The sequence below is a fragment of the Sparus aurata genome, chromosome 11, assembly GCF_900880675.1.
Source record: "Sparus aurata chromosome 11, fSpaAur1.1, whole genome shotgun sequence".
Taxonomy (NCBI): Eukaryota; Metazoa; Chordata; class Actinopteri; order Spariformes; family Sparidae; genus Sparus; species Sparus aurata.
Genome location: NC_044197.1, coordinates 11,107,837 through 11,132,680, shown reverse-complemented (window position 1 = coordinate 11,132,680; position 24,844 = coordinate 11,107,837). Strand labels below are relative to the sequence as shown.

At 39.6% G+C, this 24,844-nt stretch overlaps 1 protein-coding gene and 1 long non-coding RNA gene across 6 annotated transcripts; one reads left to right on the top strand and one right to left on the bottom strand.

The window, feature by feature from the left end:
• Nucleotides 1-1,791: 1,791 nt before the first annotated feature.
• Nucleotides 1,792-5,173, top strand: LOC115591196 (uncharacterized). 5 transcript variants are annotated; one of them, XR_003985919.1, is made up of 5 exons: nt 1,812-1,845; nt 2,118-2,176; nt 3,088-3,219; nt 3,315-3,406; nt 4,437-5,173. It is a non-coding gene; the product is annotated as an uncharacterized LOC115591196 (long non-coding RNA). The 5 variants fall into 5 exon arrangements; XR_003985917.1 differs by lacking the exon at nt 2,118-2,176 and having other exon boundaries at nt 1,792-1,845; XR_003985920.1 differs by lacking the exons at nt 1,812-1,845; nt 2,118-2,176 and adding an exon at nt 2,323-2,505.
• A 4,680-nt stretch (nt 5,174-9,853) lies between these two features.
• On the bottom strand, nt 9,854-22,894 carry LOC115591533 (complement factor D-like). The gene is made up of 9 exons (XM_030433608.1): nt 22,808-22,894; nt 22,572-22,731; nt 22,287-22,416; nt 21,721-21,972; nt 21,472-21,625; nt 11,062-11,218; nt 10,782-10,911; nt 10,197-10,454; nt 9,854-10,111 (listed from the first exon to the last, which is right to left on the bottom strand). Exons 1-9 carry the CDS (start codon nt 22,863-22,865, stop codon nt 9,953-9,955), a joined length of 1,458 nt encoding a protein of 485 aa, XP_030289468.1. The 5' UTR covers nt 22,866-22,894; the 3' UTR covers nt 9,854-9,952.
• Nucleotides 22,895-24,844: the final 1,950 nt, after the last annotated feature.

Genomic DNA, 24,844 nt, shown 5'->3' with positions numbered 1-24,844 from the left:
TGTTTTTTTTCTTGTGGGTTTTTTTTTTTAATCTTGATTGTCTGTCTGGGTTTGGGTCCTCACTATTCTGCTACACGTGACAGAGTTATCTTTGATTGAGACCTCTCTGATCCAGGGAATGAACTTTGACATAATGAAACATGACTCTACTCTGGCTTCTTCCCTTCATGTCATTCACCTTTTATATTTTTTGCTTCCATTTTGTATTCATGACACTTTTGTTTACTTTTTTACTGTCCTGTTTCTCTCTGTAAGAATATTTTTATCCCATGTAGTTTTTAGGGGTTCCACATGAGTGATTGGAAACAGCAGTGGGTTTCAACTTGCGCAGATAGGGAAACACTTGGGATGGTTGGACACTGACAGGAATACTAGGGGTGGTTGGCTGCGACGCCGACGGAGAAACCCCGGCATCCGTCAGTCTGGATGCCGACAGAGAAACACCCCACATAGCAAGCGGGTCCGGGCCAGATCCGGCATCAAGCCGGCACCTCTGGCCTACATCTGGCATGGCAAATAGTATGTTAGCCAGATTTGGGCTAGGTCTGGCAGTGATGGCACCGTTTATGATATGGCATGCCAAATGTGGGCCAATCGTGGTTAGGTGTATGTGGCCCAGATCTGTAACAGACAGGTCTGGGCCAGATCTGGCATCAAGCTGGCACTTTTGGCCTATTTCTGACCTGGTAAATAGTATGTTAGCCAGATGTGGGCCAGGTCTGGCAATGATGGCACCGTTTATGTAATGGCATGCCAAATGTGGGCCAATTGTGGTTAGGTGTATGTAGCCCAGGTCTGTAACAGACAGGTCTGGGCCAGGTTTGGCAGTGATGGCACCGTTTATGATATGGCATGCCAAATGTGGGCCAATCGTGGTTAGGTGTATGTGGCCCAGATCTGTAACAGACAGGTCTGGGCCAGATCTGGCATCAAGCCAGCACTTTTGGTCTATTTCTGACCTGGTAAATAGTATGTTAGCCAGATGTGGGCCAGGTCTGGCAATGATGGCAATGTTTATGTAATGGCATGCCAAATGTGGGCCAATTGTGGTTAGGTGTATGTGGCCCAGATCTGTAACAGACAGGTCTGGGCCAGATCTGGCATCAAGCCGGCACTTTTGGCCTATTTCTGACCTGGTAAATAGAATGTTAGCCAGATGTGGGCCAGGTCTGGCAATGATGGCATGTTTATGTAATGGCATGCCAAATGTGGGCTATTTGTGGTTAGTTGTATGTGGCCCAGATATGTACCCTGCTGAAAAAAGTCAGACAAACCATTAGACATATTCTATTGGTTTCTAATGGTTCCTGGTGGTTTCTAATGGTTTCTAATGGCTACTTATGTTGTCCTAATGGTTTGGTTTGTTTTTCTAAGGTTCTAATATCTCCTACACAAATCTACAGGACTTCAACGGTCCCTACTAACGTTTCCTACGGGAGTCTAATGGTTCCTACAGGAGTCTTCTATAGGAGTCTTAATGGTTCCCACATAAGTCTTATTGGTTCCTACAGGCGTTTCTATACACTGAAACAAGTCAATCTAAGAATAAATAATTGTAACATAATTAATCCTGTGATAATAACAATACAAAACAAAGTTTGTCTCTAGACATGAATATATCAAGTTGTGAATTATTCTACATTTGTTCAAAACACAAGTCATTTTGATTGTTTTCCCTAACAAGCTGTATGTAAGCGGATCAACAAATCTTCTACACTTTGTATTTACTCCGACTGCCCCCCCCCCCCCCCCCCCCCCCCCTGTGTTGCATTCTGGGTATTCACGCCAAACGCCTGAGCAAAGACAGAAGGAGAAATTTGAAAAATGGGAGACTGAACTGTTAAGGTAAGAATTTAGTTAATGTTATTGATATAGTTGGTTACTTACTACAATCTTTCAGGTTTTACATTGTTGTAGAAATAAGTAAAATAACTGGAGGCACTTGATGTAATTTGTAATTAACAACAGTGGCTTCAACAGACTTCTGTGTAACTTGAAACAAATGTTAGCAAGTTTTAAAATACTTGCTTCAAATGTAATTTGAACCTGACGTTTGCAAGTGACTATAATTTAAAGTAAGCATGGATGTGTTTTTTCTTTCACATTACGTTAATCAGACAGCGCTGGGTGCCGGTTTATGGCTGCATGCAGAACCAGAGTGATAGAGTAAACTAACGTTAGTATGCATTTCTATCTATGGCACTGTGCAGAATCCCTCTCTATCGGCTAACACCGGGGGGGTTAGCCGTTAGCCAGGGGTGTTCGCGACACACGGCGCCCCTCGGTAACTCCTCACTAACGGCTAACCGTTAATGGCTAACACCGTTAGCGAGGGGCGCCTGGTGCCGCGAACACCCCTCGCTAACGGCTAACACCCCGGTGTACGGGGCTACCCCTCGCTAACGGGGTCTCTGTTATTCTTTTTTTCTGTATCTCAAGATGTTTCTCCATCTCACTTCTGACCTCTTTTGCAGATCAAGGATGAATTAGCGAGGAGTGTTAGCTGTAAGTCGGCCGTGTGTGTTTGGGTTTGTGTGGCCGGTTTTTGGTCGCAGCGGTGGCTGCTAACTAGCAGGTAACTTAGCCTACATCTAGGTTGTTAAGTTAGGTCTGCTTGTTAGCCACGAACCGCAGCAGAGGGCAGAGCGAGCCACGCTGCAGGTGATACACCGCGCCGAGTTCTCAAATAGAGAGCCCACTGTACAGGGGGCAGAGTGAAAAGCGTGCTGCATAGACGATCTCTTTAGTGGTCAGTTACTATGTCATTGTGTGCTTATCAGATGATTTATCGTGTCAAGCACACTGGTGAAGGTATGCAAAAACAATTGTTGTGGGGAAAGTGGACACATGTTAGATTATTTCAGTTTATGGACCAGACAAAAAGTAATTTTTGGGGACAGAGATTCTGGTCTTTCACTGAAAAAAATGTCGTGACAGCCCAGTCTAAAATGCAGCACAAGTAAGCCTGATGAGGCTGTCAGAATACAATGCATGACTCTGTTCTGTTTTTGTTGCTCTGTGTCTCTGTTATTCTTTTTTTCTGTATCTCAAGATGTTTCTCCATCTCACTTCTGACCTCTTTTGCAGATCAAGGATGAATTATGGAGGATCACACTAAAGCCACTACAGTTCACATTACTGGGGAAGTTGGACCAATACACACCCAGGCTGTTGAGCCTCTAAGCTGTTGGGAAGAAACTTGATGAGACCTGTGACATGGTAAATGAGGCATGTACTTATTGCAGTTAAATAGTTAGTTATATATTAGCATTCTGATGTTTGTACTTAGCATGATCTCCTTTCTTTTTTTATAGCACAACAGCATTGAGTCCAGAAGAGAGGATGTGATCAGAGGCCTCATTCTCTATCTTGGTGAAAAACAGAGGAGCTAATCAAGGCCTACAAGGTAAAGAAAACTGTTTCAAAGCCCAGCCTGTTTGAGATGAGGTTGTGCAATCCAGAATAGCTGATGGCTCAGTGGTATTTTAATTATTTTTTTCTTTTTTTTTTAAAGAGTGCCTATGTAGAAATGGATGGAATGTTATGATTTTAGCATCTAATTATTAATGATTTAGTAAAAGTTGGAAAATCATCAGATGTGGATGTTATCCTGCACGGAGAGCAGGCTGCTGCTAGCACTGCTAACGGTAGCCACACAGCATGTCAGTGGTCAGAGAAGATGACACATTTCATTAACATAGTTCAGTTCATTAATGTGTGCCACTAAGTGCCAACTATATCAGCATTTGGTTGTTGAACAGTGGGATCAATGGTATCCATCAAACAGCTCCTCATTTAAATAAAAACGGAGTTCAGTTGTGTTCAGTGATGATGGAGAAGCTGCTGCTGCCGAGCTAAATGCCATCCCAATGTCTGACAATGCATGGAACATGACGTATAGCAACAGCAAAAATATTAAAAGTAATGATAGCAATAATAATTATTTTGGGGGGGTGCAGCTGTTATTTTCTTCTCTGAGGGGGGGGGATGTTGTAGAAATTTGTTTGGCAAGATCTGCAAGCAGGCTGATGTGAATGTGTGTGTGATGTGGGTACTGAATGTGGTTATGCATTGCTCCGGTCGAGCACTTATACCGGTATGCCAGTTTGAAACATTTACATGGCCAGTCGTTTAATCAGGAACATCCCTAGTGCTTTATATGTGTATTCTAACAACTTAAATTGCAGCAATGTGATTGCATTCGTCATCACAAAATTTAAATAAAGTAAAAAAACTGTTAAATAGTTTAATGAATTTCTTTTCCATTCAATGCATGGGGGGGGGGGCATGTTAATGGCCAAACACACTGATGGGTGTTGGAATGTAGTGCCAATCATATTTATTGGCTAGTCATCAGATGTGTCACTTGTGAACTGTACTGTGATATTCATTAATTTGTGTGTTTGTATGTGTGTGTCTGACTTCTGATGCCACAGACCAAGAAATCGAGACCAGGATTACAAAATGGTTGCAGAAAGCACCTGATGGGAACAGCGGAGGAAGTGAGTAAATGAGAATGATGGACAGTGAGAGAAGCTCTCATGCGTAATGCATTTTAGACTTTTGATCTGAACTCTCTTCACCTTTTGTAAGGTGCTACTGCTGGTGGAACACATGGAGACGTGATGTTTCTATGCATGGTGTGAAAGTCTATGCCAAGTTGTTTTGTCTAAAATGTTCAGTGTTGGTTTTTAAACTGAAGATATGGCAGTGAATGTTAAATTCGTAATAATGTTCTGTAGACTCTTGACATGTTGTGTTTGCTGACAGATATGTTGTAAGTATATGTTAAGGTATTATGCAACATTCCGCTGCATTGTATGTTTTTGAACAGTCTATGCTAGTGGCTCTCAACTGATGGGTCAGGACCCAAGTGGGTCGTACATGTGAATGGAAAAATCTCAGAGTTTTATTTTGAAGTCTATAATTTCTGATACTATGCTTTTATTATAAAGGATGTGTGTTTACCATGAATGCAGCATGGCTGCAGTCATATACTGCCAGCTATACAACTTTTCAGTGTTAAAATGTTGCCGCTTTTTGAATTGTGAAAAAAGTACTGAATGTTCCGATGCATATTGCACTTATCTGATAACACTTTGCATTGATTATTCAATATTGGAAATGTATTTTGGAAATTAGCTGTGAAAATAAAGTCATTTGTATAATTGTACCTCTGTTGTTTTTTAATCCGGGCCAGATGCAGCATGGATTAGACTGACGTCTGGCCCAGCTCTGGTCCACATGGGGCACTTGCACTTGGCTGACATACTGCAAAGAATGACGCCCCCCCAGTGGCCCAGATCTGGTTAGCCAGAGCTGGCTCACACATGGGCCAGCTCTGGGCCAGTTGAGGTACTTGCACTTGGGTGACATACCGCAAAGAATGACGGCCCCCCCAGTGGCCCGGATCTGGTTTGCCAGAGCTGGCTTACACATGGGCCAGCTCTGGACCAACTGAGGCACTTGAATTCGGCTGACATACTGCAAAGAATGACGGCCCCCCAGTGGCCCAGATCTGGTTTGCCAGAGCTGGCTTACACATGGGCCAGCTCTGGACCAACTGGGGCACTTGCATTCGGGTGACATACCGCAAAGAATGACGGCCCCCCAGTGGCCCGGATCTGGTTTGCCAGAGCTGGCTTACACATGGGCCAGCTCTGGACCAATTGAGGCACTTGCATTCGGGTGACATACCGCAAAGAATGACGGCCCCCCAGTGGCCCAGATCTGGTTTGCCAGAGCTGGCTTACACATGGGCCAGCTCTGGACCAACTGAGGCACTTGCATTCGGGTGACATACCGCAAAGAATGACGGCCCCCCAGTGGCCCAGATATGGTTTGCCAGAGCTGGCTTACACATGGGCCAGTTCTGGACCAACTGTGTGTGTTTGCAGTTGGCCCAGAGCTGGCCCATGTGTGAGCCAGCTCTGGCAAACCATATCCGGGCCACTGGGGGGCCGTCATTCTTTGCGGTATGTCGGCCGAGTGCAAGTGCCTTATGTGGGCCAGAGCTGGGCCAGACCAATTTTGCTATGTGGGACTGGAAGGAACAGGAGTTGGCCGGACCTCTGACCAAGGGACAGGTAAAGGACTCGGGCCAGACCTCCAACCGAAGGACAGGTACAGGTGTCGTCTAGACTGCAAACAGAGAACCACTGCCAGGTGTCGGCTGGACTGCCAATGGTGAAACACTGGCAAGTGTCGGCTGGACTGCTGACGGAGAAACTCAATGTCATTGTCATAAATCAAAGATTAATGGTGAACAATTATCAGATTTTGTGATAGGCTATTATAACTCATACTTGAGTGCAGTTTTTCTGTACTTTCTACCACTGATATGTCTAGGTCATTAATGACCGATAGAAAATAAACCCTTACAAAATTGTGGTTTAATAAATCTTTCCTCTTTTCAGCGTGTTAAAACAGGTATGTGTTCAAAAGAATTATTTTGTTTGTGTTCAAAAGAAACAATGTGGCTTTCTAGTGAAACGTTCTGCAGACTTTGACGAAATCTGTTCTTACACACAACTGAGTTTCTCAGCTGTCACAAATTGAAAGTATCATTCTAAAGAATAAAAGATATGTTATATCATATGTAGATAAATGTACTTGTTGCCACTTGTAGATGGACAGAATATGGAGTACATCTACTACAGAAACATGCCGTTTGGAGTGACTCATGAGTTTGTGTTGAGCTCAGCTGTACACTGGGAAAAAAACGATACACTCAACAGACTATAAATGCATCACTTTTGTTTTCCTTCCCATTTTTTCAGGAGTTGAAAAAGTTGAAACGATCTGAGTCTTCTGCGTTAATTAGGTACAGGTGTTTAGGTTGATGAGACACAAGTGGTTTGATTGGCAGGGCCTTGGTTGCAGATCAGGCAGGCGGAGTGGCATTGTCCAGTTCCTGAACCTTAGTTATAACAACTCCATATAGTGAGGCACAGACAAGCTGTAGGTAATCAACAGCATTGTGACTACCTGGTGAGGGAGACTGTTCTTCAAGTTGGGAATTTACAGTGGACAATCACTCATTTGGGATGGAGGCGGCTAAGCCTTTTGCCTGCGTCTAGCTATATGGCACCAAATATGTCATTTAAACCTGGTGGAAATGCAACTAATTGTTAAAATGATGCTGCTGCTGACGATGATGATGATGATAATGATGATGATCATGTAAGTGGATAAGCCATCTTAGACGCTTTAACCAGACGTTTGTTCTACTTCTTACCGGCAGTCACATAACTCAGTAGAGTCCACATTGCGTGCAAAGCAAATACCGTAATTTCCAGACTATTGAGCGCACCTGAATATAAGCCGCACCAACTAATTTTAAAAAGAAAAAAAAAATTGTACATATATAGGCCGCACTTGTCTATAAGCCACAGGTGTCCACCTTGTAACATGAGATATTACACAGCAGTAACACGGCTGGTTAAAAAAATCTCTACCAGAAAAGTAATTGATTGCTATCTTCATCTTCCTCCTGCGCACTAAACCAGTGAAGTCGTCTTCTTCAGTGTCGCAACTGAACAGCCTCAGAATGACTTCGTCACACACTTTCTCAGTCTCTCCTTCGCTGTCGCTCTCAATGTCACTTTCGTTTTTTGCCTTTAACTTAAAAACTGCATCATATGCATTTCTTCATGTGTTTTCCATGATGAGGCTGTGTGCATGATGTGCAAAAAGACTGTTCAAAACACAATTAAACTAGCCTCTTCCTCGGCGCACTATCTCTTCCACCTGTCTGTCTCGCTCTAGCACTTCCTGCTAGAGTGCCCCTTGGAGGCCGATAGCCCGTAAAAATCTATAGATCAGCCGCATCATTGTATAGGCCGCAGGGTTCAAAGTGTGTGAAAAAAGTAGCGGCTTATAGTCTGGAAATTACGGTATATTCAAGTCATTACTGATTTGCAGAGATAAAATTCTTGTCAAATTATGGTTTGATAAATCTTGCAAAGTAATCTTTCACTTTCCTCTTTTTAGTGTGTTACATCAGATTTGAGTTCAAAAGAATTCTTAAGAAACAATGTGGTTTTCTAGTGAAATGTTCGGCAGAGTTTCTCAGTTGTGTGGGATTGAAAGTATTATTTAAAAAAATCTATTAAATGTTGATGAGTGTACTTATTGCTACATTTGGAGGAACAGAATATTAGTTAAATACATTGACAACAGAACACTCAGCGAGAAAGAAAAGCCTTTCAGTAACACTGTTGAGTTTGTGTTGAGCTCAAGTGAACATTAGAAAAAGAAGAAATGCACTTGATTTATTGATTTAAATCCCATTTTATATTTCCACAACGCAATAAAAGTATATGCTGAAGCCAAACTCCCGTAGGATTTTTTTTGTTAGTCGTGGTTTGAGTTATTTCGGTTTTATTTTGGAATAAATAAATTCTCTCCATCTCTCTCTTCGGCTCTGTTTCCCCATGCCATCGCCCACTGTCTTGGGTGGAACATTTTAAGGAGGTCATGGTCCATTTTCAAAAGACTGAACTCTGCCATCACAGGGTCTTTTGATGTAAAATACAGGCTTTTTTAAAAATCCTTATGGAAAGGACGCTTTTGTTAGGACAGAGGCTGTTGGACTTGCCATTAGAGGCTCACAATATAAGGTTTTTTTGTCTTGAGTTTTGGTCCTCACTATTTTGCTGCACTTAATAGAGTTGTATTGTTTGAGAGCTCTCAGTTCCAGGGAAGGAACTCTAACATATGTGACATGACTCCACTCTCTGTTTTCTTTCCTTCATGTCATTGACCTTTTGATTTTTGCTTCCATTTGGTATTCATGACACTTTTGTATTTACTGTTTTGTTTTGTTCTTCTGAGTCTTTTTGCACCTCTGTTTCTTTGTGTACGAATATTTTTATTCCACGTAGCTTTTAGGGGTTCCACATGAGTGATTGGCATTTGATTGTTCATTGGCCTTCACTGTATCTCTCCCTGCTTTTGAATACTAAGTTGAATAAACATTTAATATTAGGTGAACGTTATTTGGATGAATTTAACATAGATGCAACAACATGGCTGTTTGGTGTGGATCTATTTGACACAGAAACTTCCATCTTTGCTTTGAATTGTGTGACAGACTTGCTGAACCACAGGACACTGCAGACTAGAGATGTACACACAGTAACTAAAGGGCCCTTCAGAACAAATTAAAGAGATACACATATTATTTTTAAGAATTTGTTTGACATCACTGGGAACCTTTTCTTTTGCCTGAATGAACATGATGTTTTTTGTCTCGTCCAAATGTAGGTGATTTACTGTCCAGTAGGATTCATTTATTCTCATTAAACATTGAACTAGAGTCAATCACCGATCCAAATGTGAATTTTGTTGTTTTTGTTCTTTATTTAAATGTCTTCATACCCACTCTGTATCACGGAGATCTTAGCTGTTCAACAATGTGACACACCCTTCACTCTGGTTAGCTGAGGTTACATAGCTTCATGCGAAGAGGACGCCAAGCTAAACAGTGAATTCAGTTATGATAATGATGTTGTGAAAATCTTTATGAAGCTCTATTTCTTTTTCTGTTCATTCACACTTTTCATTTTTTTAAAACTCTTTTCAACACGCTGCTTCTCTTATAATCTGCCTTTCTGTAATAAAGTCTCGGTTAACAAGTGTTCATCACTGACCTGCTTCTCTGACTGAAGTCACATGAATGTATATTTTCCGACACAAGCCAGTTACAGTAGCTCTACTGCATCCTATATCTAATTCACCCAAAGACAGTCTGTGGATATGTTGCTGGAAAAACAACTAAAATGCTATTTGTGTCTTCAGATGAAGAAAAGAGTAAACAATGTTTGAACATTTTTTTTATTTTTTCCTTTGCATTAAGAAGCAAACACTGACAGAGCGACTTAAACATAACCACACCTCCTAAATACAATGAAGGTTTGCTGAAGCAAAGCTTTGTGTAAGGTTGTTGTATTTAACAACCATTTTGACTGACAATCTGGTCGATCCAGGGACAGAACTTGGAGACGTCTGTGTAGACATTGGGAAATCTTGGGTCACTACAACCATCATTTCCAAAAGATACAACACCAGCAGCCACCCCGTTGCACACCAGAGGACCACCAGAATCACCCTGTAAAATGGTAATATCTTAATATTTTGATACAAAAGAATATCATATGTGTCCAATAATTTTCCAAAAATGACAGGAAACTTACTCTGCAGAATCCTTTGAGTGTTTTATATCCACCTGCACAGATGACATTGGCAGGAACATATTCGTTAGACCATTGCCGTCTACAGACTTTCTGGTCAACAACAGACACACCCACCACTCTCAGGTCATCAACACGGCTATCAGTTTCGGTCTCTCCCCATCCAGCTACATGGCACAGTTGGTTGGGTTGTAGGTTCATGTCAGGAGGGGGAAGTCGAATGCGTTGTATTGTTCCACCCACTGGAACACTCTGAGACAGCTGGAGACACAATACCAGAATGTGGAAATGAACAGTGTCTGAACATGGTTTTACTCTTCATCAAGATTCAGCTAAACAATCACTAGAAGTTGTAGCTGATGAATCTTTTAAATGAAAGTTAACTCTAGAATATAACAGCTTTGATAGCGCTGTGTCTTAGCAAGAATTTCAGGGACATTTTATTTTATTTATTTATTTTTTTTTGCTAATTTTGACATTTACCCTCACAGGAATAAAAAACAAACAAATCTTAAATGTATCTAATTTGACTGTAAACACACAAGACTTCATCTGGGACAAATGGTATTAAAAAATATATATGCTTACTTTGAGGAGCATGATGTCATTTTCTAATGTGTTCGGCTGATAATCAGGGTGTTTGCATCTCTGCACAATGTTTCTCACTGTCCCAGTCTTTCTGAGATTGTGGGTGCCCAAAACAACCCTCACAGGTAGACTGGAAAAAAGTTAAGATTGAGAGGCCGTCAGTAGGCGTTCTCAGATTGTTTTGGCAACAACAAAACAAAGCAACAGATTTTACATCTCTTTTGAAGAGATGAAAAAGACTTTAAATGAAAAATAAACTGGAAGATGAAATGTAACTCACTGATTATCATCATCAGCACAGTGCGCAGCAGTGAGGACAAAGTTGTCGCTGATGAGGGAGCCTCCACACATATGTCCATCTGTGGTCTGTAATGAGGCCATAAACTGCATCGAGTCGTCCGGGACTTTTACCCCATTTATGATTTTAGCTCCAAGTGCTGCAAAGATAAGTTAAAATCAAAATAAGGTCAATATCTCATTTAATAGAATTAAAAAAAATATTCTGTCAGCATACCATTTCGCCCAAGATATGTCAGAACATGAAGGAGCAGAAGTTTGTGTAGGGCCAGCATGATGGCAGCAAGTCAACTGACTGGCACTCTTGGGGCTGCAAAGACCAACCTTTTATATAGAATGTTGCTTTGTTTGATTTTGTGATCATCATCTATCTTATCTTGAATTCTAACCACATCCTGTTTGCAATGGAAAATGCAATGTTGTGCAACTTTTGTTTTTTTCACGCTATCTTGTTTATCGCTTACCTGTTTCCTACATTGACTTTGAGCAATACTGCCTCACACCCATCATGAAACTAATGAGCTAGATTAATCCCAAGTGCCCTAACGGAGGATCATTACTGAGACTGTTAATGTTTTTAATTGACCAGAATCATGCACACTTGATGAAAAACTGCTGTTGTATCAGTTCAAAAAGATATGTGTCTTTCTTTTTTTTGTTGTCCCCCACACTCATGTCAGGCTGCGAAATCCAAACAGGGCCTTGTCACCCGTGGTGACTCCCCCTGTAATCTAAGGCCCAGGTTCAGACAAACTTTAGGACCTTTGGCTCCAGAACTAACTGAGCCATGAACTGGTTCACTTATGGTGGCTAACTATAGCAAAGAACAGCTGCCAAAGAGCAGTTGTTGGTTAATCTGGTGACATGCTGCCCCTTGTGTTTTCAGAGCTTTGAATTTTGGCCATATTCTACAAATTAAACCTTTAGTTGGCTGTGTTCACTGGGGGGTCATGGTTGGGCAGAGACAACTATACCTAGCTGCAGGATAGGGGGCGTATTTTCCATTTTTCCATTTTCATTTTATTTTGGCTGTTATTATTGGCTACTATAAAACTCCAATCAATATTCTCAACAAGTCTGTCCCAACCTGAACAGTTTTACAGGAAACCAAGTAGGGGAAAGCAAATAACACTCTACCTCTGACTTTAAAAAGTGAGAAAAAAAAAAGACCTGGATCCGTCTCTTTATCCAGATCAGCACCAAAAGGTAAGGTTGTCTGTTATCCTGCTCCCCCAGTTGTCCAAGTCTGGACTGCTACCTGCATGGCTAAATGATCCAACTAGCAAACAGCAGCAACAGTTAGCCATAGTTAGTGCTTATTCTGGTGATATGCTAAACCCTATTTGTTCATAATAACATATAAAATTCAGGAAAAATACACTCATACTGTCATCTATGTTTCTTAAACCTGAATTTGGCATGTAATAAGTAACACATTTACATTTATTATATTAAATATGATCAGTGTTTGCAGCATTATACAGATCTGACTACATCATTCAGTGATTTCTCTCTACAAATCTGAAATAAGGTAAATATAAACAAATGTATTGTGTATAAATGCAAACTGATGCTGTCTAGTTAGCATGTCTTCATAGTCAGCAGAGAGCCCCATGGCCATGTTAGAGTTTCTCTGCATGTTGACCATTAGTGGGCGCTGCATCATCAGATGCCACAGCTGCAGTCTTCTCTGTCAGCTGTGTTACAGAACAGAACCATTAGGCTACCTTAAGAGAGAGTTGTACATGAGGCCGTTGCAGCCTGATGTTTCTATGTTGGCAAGTGCCTACATGTCCGTCTACTGAGTCATTCCTAGAAGTCCCCTGTGAGCCTGACTCAAAACCTCACTGATATATATTTTATCTCATTTGTTGTAATTCATACAAAAACCAAAGTGTGAAACTCTGTAATAAGAAATGTTTTTTGGAGGTATATAAGGATATATAAGTAACTTTTAGTTTACCTTGTATTCCTCTATAAATCTGCTTATTACGTATTAAGTCTGGCTGTGCAATCTTTTTACATCAGGATTCACCTTCTTGTATCACAAACTCTAGGATTGCGTCTGCTCTAAAACACAAAGACACCAGACAAGTTTTCTTTATGTGGATCTACTTCACACACCCCGCTGACAATTTTGTTTTAAATTTTGTGACAAACGACAGAAACCACAGTTTTCTCAGATTTGATCATCAGTGTTTTCACAGAAGCCATTATGAAACTTGGTTAAGTTAAATTTCTTTCATTATTAGCAGCTAACAGTTGCTATTAGTACTCATTAGTAGTTGTCTGTTAATCAGAATCAGAATTTTCTTTATTTGTCCCAAATGGTGAACTTTCTTCATCACAGCAGTCAAAGGACAGTGGTACTGTAATAAACAACAATAAAAGTAAAATAAACAATACAGCAAAAAAGAAATACAAAATAGAACTCTCATAGACATTTTATACAAATAATATTTTTCACTGTTAACAGTGTAATTGTAGCAGATACAGGTCTGTGAAATTGTCCAGTTAATGCAAAAAACAGAGAGAATGGGTTCTTTTATGACATAGTGCACATGCTAGGTCTATTGGGAGCAGTGCTGGTTGTACAGTCTGACAGCAGCAGGAAGGAAGGACCTGCGATACCTCTCCTTCACACACTTGAGGTGTATTAGCCTATCGCTGAGCTGCCCAGTGCTGAGATAGTGACCTGCAGGGGGTGGGACTCCCTCACCAGCAGCGATGATATCTTGTCCATCATCCTGCTCTCTTTCACCACCTGCACTGGGTTAAGAGGGCATCCCTGGATGGAGCTGACTTTCTTTATAAGTGTATCCAATCTTTTCCTTCCTGCTGTTGAGATGCTGCTGCCCTTTGCCCTCCAAAGGACCTGAGCTTCCTCAGCAGATGGAGTCTGCTCTGACCTTTCTTGTATGTAGCTGCAGTGAGATCAGTCAAATCCAGCTTATTGTTCAGGTGAACGCCCAGGCATTTGTACATTGTCACCATCTCAATGTCTGTCCCCAGGATTTTTTTTTTTTTTTTTTTTACAAACATATTCCAACTAATAATAATACTATAAAGAAAGAAAGGAAAAAAAATAAAAATAAAATAAATTAATAATAGTAATAATAATAAATAATTGAAAATACATTTTAAAAAAAAGAAAGAAAGCAAAACACAAGCGGACAAACAAATAGCATGCTTCCAGTCCCTTCCAAAAAACCCCGCCCCCCCCCACCTCTTAGATGGTCTCAGGCACTATAACTACGAACTTCATAAACAAATTCAAAAGAAATGTTGAGAGGACAAAAACATGTACATCACAACGACATCAAATAATTTTCCATTGGAGCCCAAATTTCAACATAACCCGCATCATTGTTTTCCAAACTAAAGGCTACTTTCTCTAGATTCACTGCCTCCATTGCCTCGGTGACCCACTCCCTCTCCGATGGAGTTTTTGTACAGATCCAGTTATTGATGATCACCTTTTTTGTGATCATGCATAAAGAGAGGAACACTTTCTTGCCCTTTGATGGAACTTTATTAAAATTATGTAGATCTCCTAATATACATGACTCTGGTGTTAGTGGAATAGTTATGTTAATGTGGTTCATAGGGTGTTTTGTTATACCAAACCAAATGTATTTTATTTTATGGCAATCCCAGAGTAAATAAAACAAAGTTCCATCAGTATTGCCACATTTTAGACATTTACTGTCTTCTTGTAAGCCCATTGTAAATAGTTTTGACGGTGTGTAGTATAATCTGTTGAGTATTTTGAATTGTCTTGGTTTATTTTTTATACATCAAAAAGGTTGCCTTGCATTTTTCCATATACCGTTCCAGGACAGCTCTTCCTCTTGTTTATGCAGATCTCTGGCCCATTTTTTTGCACAAACATCAAATTGATCACCAAAGCTATCATTCAGAGTTGAATACCATAATTTAACTGCATTTTTATTTGGCAGGATATGACTGTAAAGAATATTTTCAAATGTGTGTACACAAATTCTCAGCTTTTCTATCGACACACATTTTTCAATAGAGTGTCGTAAGGTTCAAGTACTCACTCTTTGGAATATTATAATCAGTGATTAACTCATCAAAGTTTTATAACAATTGCAATTAGTATTATTAGAGAATATGTGACAAAGCCTAGTTACTCCATTGTCCTTCCACTTTTTCCAATTAATAACCTTTTTGTTCACTGTTATATTTGGGTTCTGCCATATTGGCTGATTTATTGAAGTATCTGTGTCAATTCTTAAGACCTTTGCACATGACTTTAAAATGCTGAATGACACTTCAATAGGAGTTCCAATCAGTACCTTAGGAAGTGTTTTCATATAATAAAGACATCCTGAGTCAATATTTAAGCTTTGTAACATATTCTCCTTAATGGTTTTCCAGTCTTTAATCACACCAGGATCCAAAAACATATTTACTTGCTGACAACCAAATGATAAATAATAATAAAAAAAAAGTTAGGGAGCTGCAGACCACCTTTTTTGTATGGATTAGACATCCTCAAGTATGAGCATCGCGCCTTTTTACCATGCCAAATAAATGCTGAGATTGCTTTATGCAAGTCATCAAACCAGGCTTTTTGTATGATAGTAGGTAGCATTCTCAAGATGTAGTTGACAGTAGGGAGGATATTCATTTTTACAGTATTTACTCGACCCCACAGAGATATGGGAAGGCTTGACCAGCGATCAATATTTGCTCTTATTTTGTTATAGGTTTGAGTGAGATTAATATCTCACTCAAACAAACAGGATTAACATATCTGGGACTAAAAATTACATCAAGTATCTATAGATACTTGATGTAATTTTTAGTCCCAGATATGTTAATCCTGTTTGTTTCCATTTTATTTTGGTATTCCGTACACATGTGATAGTACAGGTTTTATTTAAGGGCATCAATTCACATTTCTCCCAATTTACTTTATATCCTGACAGAGAGCCGTACTGAGTAATGATCTGTGTGAGATGAAGAAGAGAGGATTCTACATCTGTTAAATACAAAATTATGTCATCACAGTACAGTGATATTTTATATGTTTGACTTCCAGTATATATGCCTTTGATATTATTTTCAGATCTTATTTTCTCAGCTAATGGCTCGATAACCAAATTAAATAAGAGACCTGAAATTGGGCACCCTTGTTTTGCACCTCGATGTAAAGTGAATGGTTTTGAAAAGAAGTCATTCGTTCTTACTGAGGCTGTAGGATTGTGGTAAAGCATTTTGATCCACTGTATAAAGTTGGTGCCGAACCGATATTTCTGTAGAACACTAACCAAGAACGACCATTCAATGCGGTCAAACGCTTTTTCAGCGTCAATAGTACACAGTGCAGCTGACAGAGGAAGTTTTTTTGAATGTTGTATGATATTAAATAATTTCCTTGTATTATCAGATGAGTACCGTTTTTTCATGAAACCAGTTTGGTCACTATGTATCAGCTTTCTAATTACCTTAAATAATATTGCTGCAAGAACTTTTGCCAGGATTTTATTGTCCAGGTTGGCTAAAGATGTTGGACGATAGTTCTTGCACAAGAGAGGATCTTTACCTTTTTTATGGATTAATGTAATATGTGAATGATTAAATAATGGTGAGAAACTTACATTTTCATATGATGCTTGATACATCTGCAAAAGAAGGGGTGACAGATCCCCACTCCACTCCTGATAGAACTCTGCATTATAACCATCAGGCCCCGGAGATTTATTTTTAGCAAAAGAATTTATGGCCTGATTTATTTCAGATAGAGTTATTGGTTGTTCTAATGTGTGTTTTCACTCTTCTGTTAAGGAGGGAAGCTTTACATTATTAAAAAAAACTTTTCTAGTGACTCAGGGTTGTCATCACCTTCAGACTCATAAAGGTTTTGGTAAAATTCAGTAAAAGTTTTGTTTATTTGATCTTGATCAGAGGATATTGAATCATTTAGTAATCTGATACTAGAAATTTTATTTTTTGTCATTTGTTTTTTCAGTCTTGAGGCTAACAGCTTTCCTGCCTTTTCCCCACTTTCATAATCATTTAATTTTGCTCTCTTTAATTTATATTAATTTTTTTTCCTATAATGTCATCATATTTCATTTTAAGTTTACACAGTTCCGTCAATATTTCATTCTTATATTCATTTGACAGTGAACTTTGTAACAGCTTAATTCTTGTCCCCAGGATGTTGACCTGTGTGCAGGTTTGTCTGTGCCAACGGAAATCCACCACCAGCTCTTTGGTCTTCCCTGCGTTGAGCTGGAGGTGGTTCCGCTGGCACCAGTCAGATGGCTGTGGGGTGATTTCTGGGAGAAGTCTTAAAGGAGAACTTCGGTCGATTTAAACATGCAGCTTCATTGCTCAAGCTACCCTTGACTTGCCAGTACCGAAGACGCGAACAAATTTGATCCAGCCATTACAGAGCTCCGTGAACGGAGACGTAGCATTGAACGCTAACAGCATGGGGTCAGAACTTTAGACTGTGTTTTAAGCGTCTTAACATGCTCCACATCTCACACCAAAAGTTATGCAACATCAGCAGACACCTTAGCACACAGCACTGTAGCGTGTATGACTCAAAATGAATAAAAAAGTAGTTAAAACAGTGTGTTTGTGCAAGGAGCTACTTACCTGTTTGTTGACATCCGTGTGTTCCGGTAGCTAGACCAAACTAGCATATCCATCGAGTGTGCACTTAACAGGCTTAACAGGCTATTGTAAGGCTCATGGCTCATGACAGGCTGTAACATGGACATGTACATTATGAACATAAACACGAAAATGCTGGATTACGTTTCCGTCTCCGCCAGTGAGGGAGTAAATGCACGCTCGACGGATCAGCTAGTTTAGCCTACCTACCGGAAGACGCCGATGTCAACAAACAGGTAAGTAGCTCCTTGCACAAACACATTGTTTTAACTACTTTTTTATTCATTTTGAGTCATACACGCTACAGTGCTGTGTGCTAAGGTGTCTGCTGATGTTGCATAACTTTTGGTGTGAGATGTGGAGCATGTTAAGACGCTTAAAACACAGTCTAAAGTTCTGACCCCATGCTGTTAGCGTCCAATGCTACGTCTCCGTTCACGGAGCTCTGTAATGGCTGGACCAAATTTGTTCGCGTCTTCGGTACTGGCAAGTCAAGGGTAGCTTGAGCAATGAAGCTGCATGTTTAAATCGACCGAAGTTCTCCTTTAAGTGTACAGGGTGAACAGGAAAGGGGCCAGGACTGTTCCCTGTGGGGCCTCTGTACTGCAGATAATTGTGTCCGACATAGTCCCGAGTCCTCACATACTAATGTTTCACTGTATGTGAGGTGTCGTAAAATGTTATTGAGTCGTGCAAACATGAACATCTGCACTTAAACAAATACATATCCAAGAACCTTGCACATACACAGACTCAGGTAGGAATTCTACATAAAACTTACCCTTAAAGGTTTTGTGTATACACAGGCCATTCTCTAAGAGTTAAACACATTTTCACGGAAGTTGGACATAGCAAACAGTGTCAGACGAACTGCTGCTAAGTGGACGGCTGTCCCAGAGCCGAGGTGCCAGTACGAGACACTACAGTATGCTGAATTCTTTTACTTGAGAATCTCCTTGATCAAGTGAAGGTATTTTGACACATCCAAATAGCCGTTGGGTGCATTTGGATAGTCGCAGTCTTTGTCCCAGTTAAAAGACACAACACCTACAGCAATCCCGCAGTACACCAAAGGACCCCCAAAATCACCCGGTGAGCAGAAACTTCTTTTTGAATTTCTTCTCGTAATGTTGTGAATCTAGAAATCATTGAATTATGAATCTGTTGACATATTTTGGCCAATTCCATCTTCACAGATAACAGTGAGAGGAAGGCTAATATAACATTGTCCTTAAGATGCCAGAATATGTGGCAGAAATTTGTATGGACACACTGGCAGAGCAGTCAGTCTGTCTATCTGGGGGAGTCCAGTTAACCTTTCCATCCTTTTTTGCGTTCATCAATTATAATCATATCATCTTTATTTTACTATTATTATTATTATTATTGTATTAACTTAATGGTGTAATATGATTTAAGATCCAATGTAATGTGAGAATTTGGCCGGCTGCTGAATTCTTTCTACCAATAAAAAGATGCAATATCACCAGAGCAGGCTAACTGCTAGCCGATGGTAACTGCTTTCATTCCCATAACTGTAGGTACTGCCCGTTGCACACCAAAAGGCCCCAAGAATCACCCTGTGATGAGGAAATCTGTCATTAATATGTTCTGCTGCATTTCTTTACAAGAAACTAGTTGACATTTTTTTGCACACTGGACTTCTAACCACATCCTGTGTGCAATGGAAAATGCAAAGGTTTGCAACTTGTGTTGTCTTTTCATCTCTATCTTGTTTATCGGCTGAAGTGCATACATCATGCAATCAGTGCATGACAAGTATACCATTTAATTCTTCCTCTTCTTACTTTGCATTTCACTATTCATGTCCTTCATCATTCACTTATTTTACTTTTCTGTATTTAGGACACTTTCAGCCTCTTGATCAGGTGATTTTTGTTAAATTAATTCAATACGTTAAGAGCATGTGTGTAAATTCTTTAGTGTGGAAGTCAGACTTTGAAAAAGTCAACTTAAAGCAGTTCGTCTGAATTCTGTGACAAATTAGATAAACCACAGGAACCAGTTTCCTGCGTTGGCTTTGAGCAGTACTCCCTCCAACCCAGGCATGAAACTGTTAAATTAGCTAGATTAATCCCAAGTGCCCTAACAGAGGATCATTACTGAGAATGTTAATGGTTTTTAATTGACCGTAATTGATCTTTTTCATTTGATCAGTATGTGTCACCTAAAATTGAATTGAATTGAAAGTTATTCACTTTTTTTGATAATGGTGAACATTTTGGATGAAGGTTAATTAAAGTCCATGTTGTCTGAAAAACAAGTCAAGTCAAAGCTTTTATCTTCTAAAAAAATGTTCCCTGTATGATAAAATTCTCCCTTGGCCTTCTAGTGTGAGAGCCGTTTGCAGTGAAAAACGAGGATAAGAAGCTAAATATATAGAATATAATAATGATAAAATAAAATATTGTGCACAGCTGATATCTCAATAACTCCATGTACAAAATGCATACAGCATCATATTGTTTAATACATTACCAGTGCAAATATGCAGTGTGAGGTGATTACAGTCTGCAGGATCTGTACATACACGTAGTAATAGTCTATGCATTTGTATGTGTGTGTGGAATGTGGTAGAGTGGCAAAGTGAAGTATCCCGTATGTTGAGGTGTGTTAGGGTGTTGGCAGGAGCAGTCGATCACTGGATTTCTATCTCTTTGATCTTATTTCTATATCACATGGTTTTATTCTGTACTTGTTTTTTTTCTTGTGGGTTTTTTTTTTATCTTGATTGTCTGTATGGTTTTATGTTTTCTTGCCCTCAACTTGACAGTGTGTACTGTTTATATGTTATATATTAAGTTGACTAAATTTAGATGAATTTACAACAGACGCAACACTAAGGTTCATCTGTGTGGATCTACTTGACACATCTCCCTCAGACATTGCTTTGAATTGTGTGAAAGACCAACTGGACCAGAGGATGCTGTAGACAAGAAATGTACAGGTAATAGAAAAAGTGTAATAAGTTTTTTTTTACTATATCTGTGACATCATTTAGATGCAGTCCACCTTAGTTTTTTCTTTTGTTTAAATGAACATGCTGCAAGATGTTCTTTGTCCTGATGTACTTGATTTACTCTACACAAGGAGGACTGTTTCATTTTTAATTTATTCTCATTAATCATTGAATTAGTGTAAATGCACTGATACATTTGTTTTTCTTGTTTCTATTCTTTATGTATTCTGGAGTTCATAGCTGCTTAACATTGTAGCAGGACCTTCATTCTAGAGAGCTGAGGTTACACGAGGATGCACTGAGCTATATAGAAGATTAAATACTGATGTTATGATAATAACTGTTGAAAGGTTTAAATAGCTCTATCGCTTCCCCATTTTGGTGAATTCACAATGAACAGGCTGCTTCTCCAATAACGTGGCTTTCTGTAATAAAGTCTCCGTTAACAAGTGTTCATCACTGACCTGCTTCTCTGACTTAAGTCACATAAATGAATATTTTCCAACACAAGCCAGTTATAGTAGCTCTACTGCATCCTACATGTAATTCACCCAAAGACAGGTTGTGGATATGTTGCTGGAAAAACTAAAAATGCCTTTGTGTCTTCAGATGAAGAAAAGAGAAAACAATGGTTGAAATTTTTTTTTATTTTTCTTTGTGTTAAGAAGCAAACACTGGCAGAGCGACTTAGACATAACTACACCTCCTAAATACAATGAAGGTATGCTGAAGCATTTCTATAAGGCTGTTGTATTTAACAACCATTTTCCTTGAGAATCTGGTCGATCCAGGGACGGAACTTGGACACGTCTGTATAGACATTGGGTAAGCGTTCGTCCCTACAAAAGTGATCTCCGAAAGATACAACACCAGCAGCGACCCCGTTGCACACCAGGGGACCACCAGAATCACCCTGTAAAATGGAAATATCTTGGTATTTTGATACAAAAAGATATGCAATGTGTTAAACTTAGACATAAACTTTCCAAAATCATTTAGAAAACTTACGTTGCAGGCTCCGTTCTGTGTTCGATATCCACCTGCACAGATGACATTGGCAGGAATTTCATCCAATTGCCGTCTGCAGACGTTCTGGTTGACGACAGACACAAGCGCCACTCTCAGGTCATCAACACTTCTACCAGCTTCGGTCACTCCCCAGCCAGCTACGCGGCACAGTTGGTTTGGTTGTAGGTTCATGTTAGGAGGGGGAAGTCGAATGCGTCGTATTGTTCCACCCACTGGAACACTCTGAGACAGCTGGAGACACAGAACCAGAATGTTGAAATGAACAGTGTCTGAACATGGTTTTACTCTTCATCAGGCTTCGGTTAAACAATCACTAGAAGTTGGAGCTGATGAATCTTTTAAATGAAACTCGATAATTTAACAGCTTTGATAGTGCTGTGTCTTGGCTAGAATTTCAGGGACATTTGTATTTTATTATGTTTAGGCCACTTTTGACATTTACCCTGACAGGAATAAAAAACAAGCAAAGCTTAAATGCATCTAATTTAAGTGGAAACATACAACACATCATCTGGAAAAAATTGTCTTAAAGAATTATTGCTTACTTTGAGGAGCATGATGTCATTTTCTAGTGTGTCATTCTGATAATCAGGGTGTTTGCATCTCTGCTCAATGCGTCTCACTGTTCCAGTCTTCCTGAGATTGTGGGTGCCAAAAACAACCCTCACCGGTCCACTGCAAAATGTGAGAATCGAGAGGTAGTTAGTAGATTTTCTCTGTTTTGCAAACATCAAACAAAGCAACAGATTTTACATTTCTTTTGAAAAAGGTGAGTTCATGTAACTTTGAATTGAAAAAAAACAACAACTGGAAAATGAAACATAACTCACTCATCATCATCGTCACCATTACAGTGCGCAGCAGTGAGGACAAATTTGTCTCTGATGAGGGAGCCTCCACACACATGTCCGTCTAAGTTCTGCAACGAGGCCATAAACCGCATTTCGTCCTCTGGGACTTTTACCCCATTTATGATTTTTGCTCCAAGTGCTGAAAAGATAAGTTAAAATCAAATTAGGTAAATGTCTCATTAAATGGAATTAATGAAAATATTCTGTCAGCTTACCATTTCGTCCGAGATATGTCAGAACATGAAGGAGCAGAAGTTTGTGCAGGACCTGCATGATAGTAGCAAGTCAACTGACTGGCCCTCTTGGGGCTTGAAAGGCCAACCATTTATACAGAATGTTGCTTCGTTTGATTTTGTGATTATCATCTATTTTATCTGGACTTCTAACCACGTCTGTGCAGTGGAAAATGCAATGTTGTGCAACTTGTGTTATTTTTACATTATCTTGTTTATCGGTTACTTGTTTCCTGCATTGACTTTGAGCAATACTGCCTCACACCCAGTCATGAACCTAATGAGCTGGCTTATTCTCAGGTCTTTTTAGTCTTTTGCACATTTCCGAGTGGCCTTTTATTGTGGCCAGCCTAAGGCACACCTGTGCAATAATCATGCCGTCTAATCAGCATCTTGATATGCCACACCTGTGAGGTGGGATGGACTATCTCAGCAAAGGAGAAGTGCTCACTAAGATGTATTTTTACTGTATCGGTGACATAATTTTGAATTTTTTTCTTTTGTTTAAATGAACATGCAAAGATATTCTTTGTCCTGATGTAGGTGATGTAATGTACACGAGGAGGACTGTTTCATTCTAAATTGATTCTCATTAATCACTGAATTAGTGTAATTGCACTGAAACACCCAGACCATATTCTGGAGCTCACAGCTGCTTAGCATTGTAGCAGGACCTTCATTCTGTAGAGCTGAGGTTACATTAGGAGGAACTGAGCTATATAGAAACTTAAATAATGATGTTATGATAATAATTGTTGAAAGGTTCAAATAGCTCTGTTCCTTCTCCGGTTTGGTTAATTATCATGTTCATTGTTTTAATTTAATCTCTTCAACACGCTGCTTCTCTAATAATGTGCCCTTCTGTAATAAAGTCTCTGTTAACGACTGTTCATCACTGACCTGCTTCTCTGACTGAAGTCACATGAATGAATATTTTCCAACACAAGCCAGTTACAGTAGCTCTACTGCTCCTACATCTAATTCTCCAAACAGAGAGTTTTCACTAAACCTGCTTTGTGAAACTGACCCCTGTTCAGATTGCCCCTTGTTGTGAAACTGCCTTGGAGGCTGTGTTCAGATCCAGTTCTGTGTGTTCAATCTCATATCAGGCTGCCAAATCCAAACTAGGCCTTGTCACTCGAGGTGACTCCCCCTGTAATTTAAGGCCCAGGTTCAGAAAAACTCTAGGACCTAGGACATACTTTTTTTATTCAGACTTTATTTTCTTCATCAGACCTCAGTTTAGGAAACAATCAATGGAATAGGGAGCTGATAATAACAAATATATCCCTTAATTTGAGGAGCATGATGTCCTTCCCCAGTCCTACACTCTTACAATCTTGGGGCTCTATCTTAACGATCTGAAACGCAACTATCAAACGCAAAACGCAAGTAGCAGAACATGAAGGAGCAAAAGTTTGTGCAGGGCCTGCATGATGGCAGCAAGTTGATTTACTGGTCATGTTGGGACTGCAAAGACGACCCTTTTATCCAGGCTTTTGCTTTGTTTGATTTTGTGATTATCATCTATTTTAACTGGACTTCTAACCACGTCCTGTATGCAATGGAAAATGCAAAGGTTTGCAACTTGTGTTATCTTTGCATCTCCATCTTGTTTATCAGCTAAAGCACATACATCATGCAATCAGTGCATGACAAGTATATCATTTAATTCTTCCTCTTCTTACTTTGCTTCTTACTATTCATGTCCTTCACCACTCACTTATTTTACTTTTCTGTATTTAGGACAATTTCAGCCTCTTGATCAAGTGATTTTTGTTAAATTAATTTAATACGTTAAGAGCATGTGTGCAAATTCTTTAGTATAGAAGTCAGACTTTGAAAAAGTTGAAACAGGCCACTCAAAGCAGTTCCTCTGAATTCTGTGACAAATTAGATAAACAACCAGTTTCCTGTGTTGGCTTTGAGCAGTACTGCTTCCCACCCATGCATGAAACTATTAAATTAGCTTGATCAATCACAAGTGCCCTAACAGAGGCGTCATTTAGAATGTTTTTC

Bases quoted from the DNA above. Each gene is read 5' to 3' on its own strand.
- LOC115591533 (XM_030433608.1), bottom strand. From the start codon at position 22,865: ATGCAGGTCCTGCACAAACTTCTGCTCCTTCATGTTCTGACATATCTC. The intron at 11,219-21,471 runs GTTAAATACAAC...TTATCTTTGCAG, and splicing joins GATTCTCAAGGAAAATGGTT to CACTTGGAGCTAAAATCATA. The intron at 10,912-11,061 runs GTGAGTTACATT...ACTTTTTTCCAG, and splicing joins TGTGCTGATGATGATAATCA to TCTACCTGTGAGGGTTGTTT.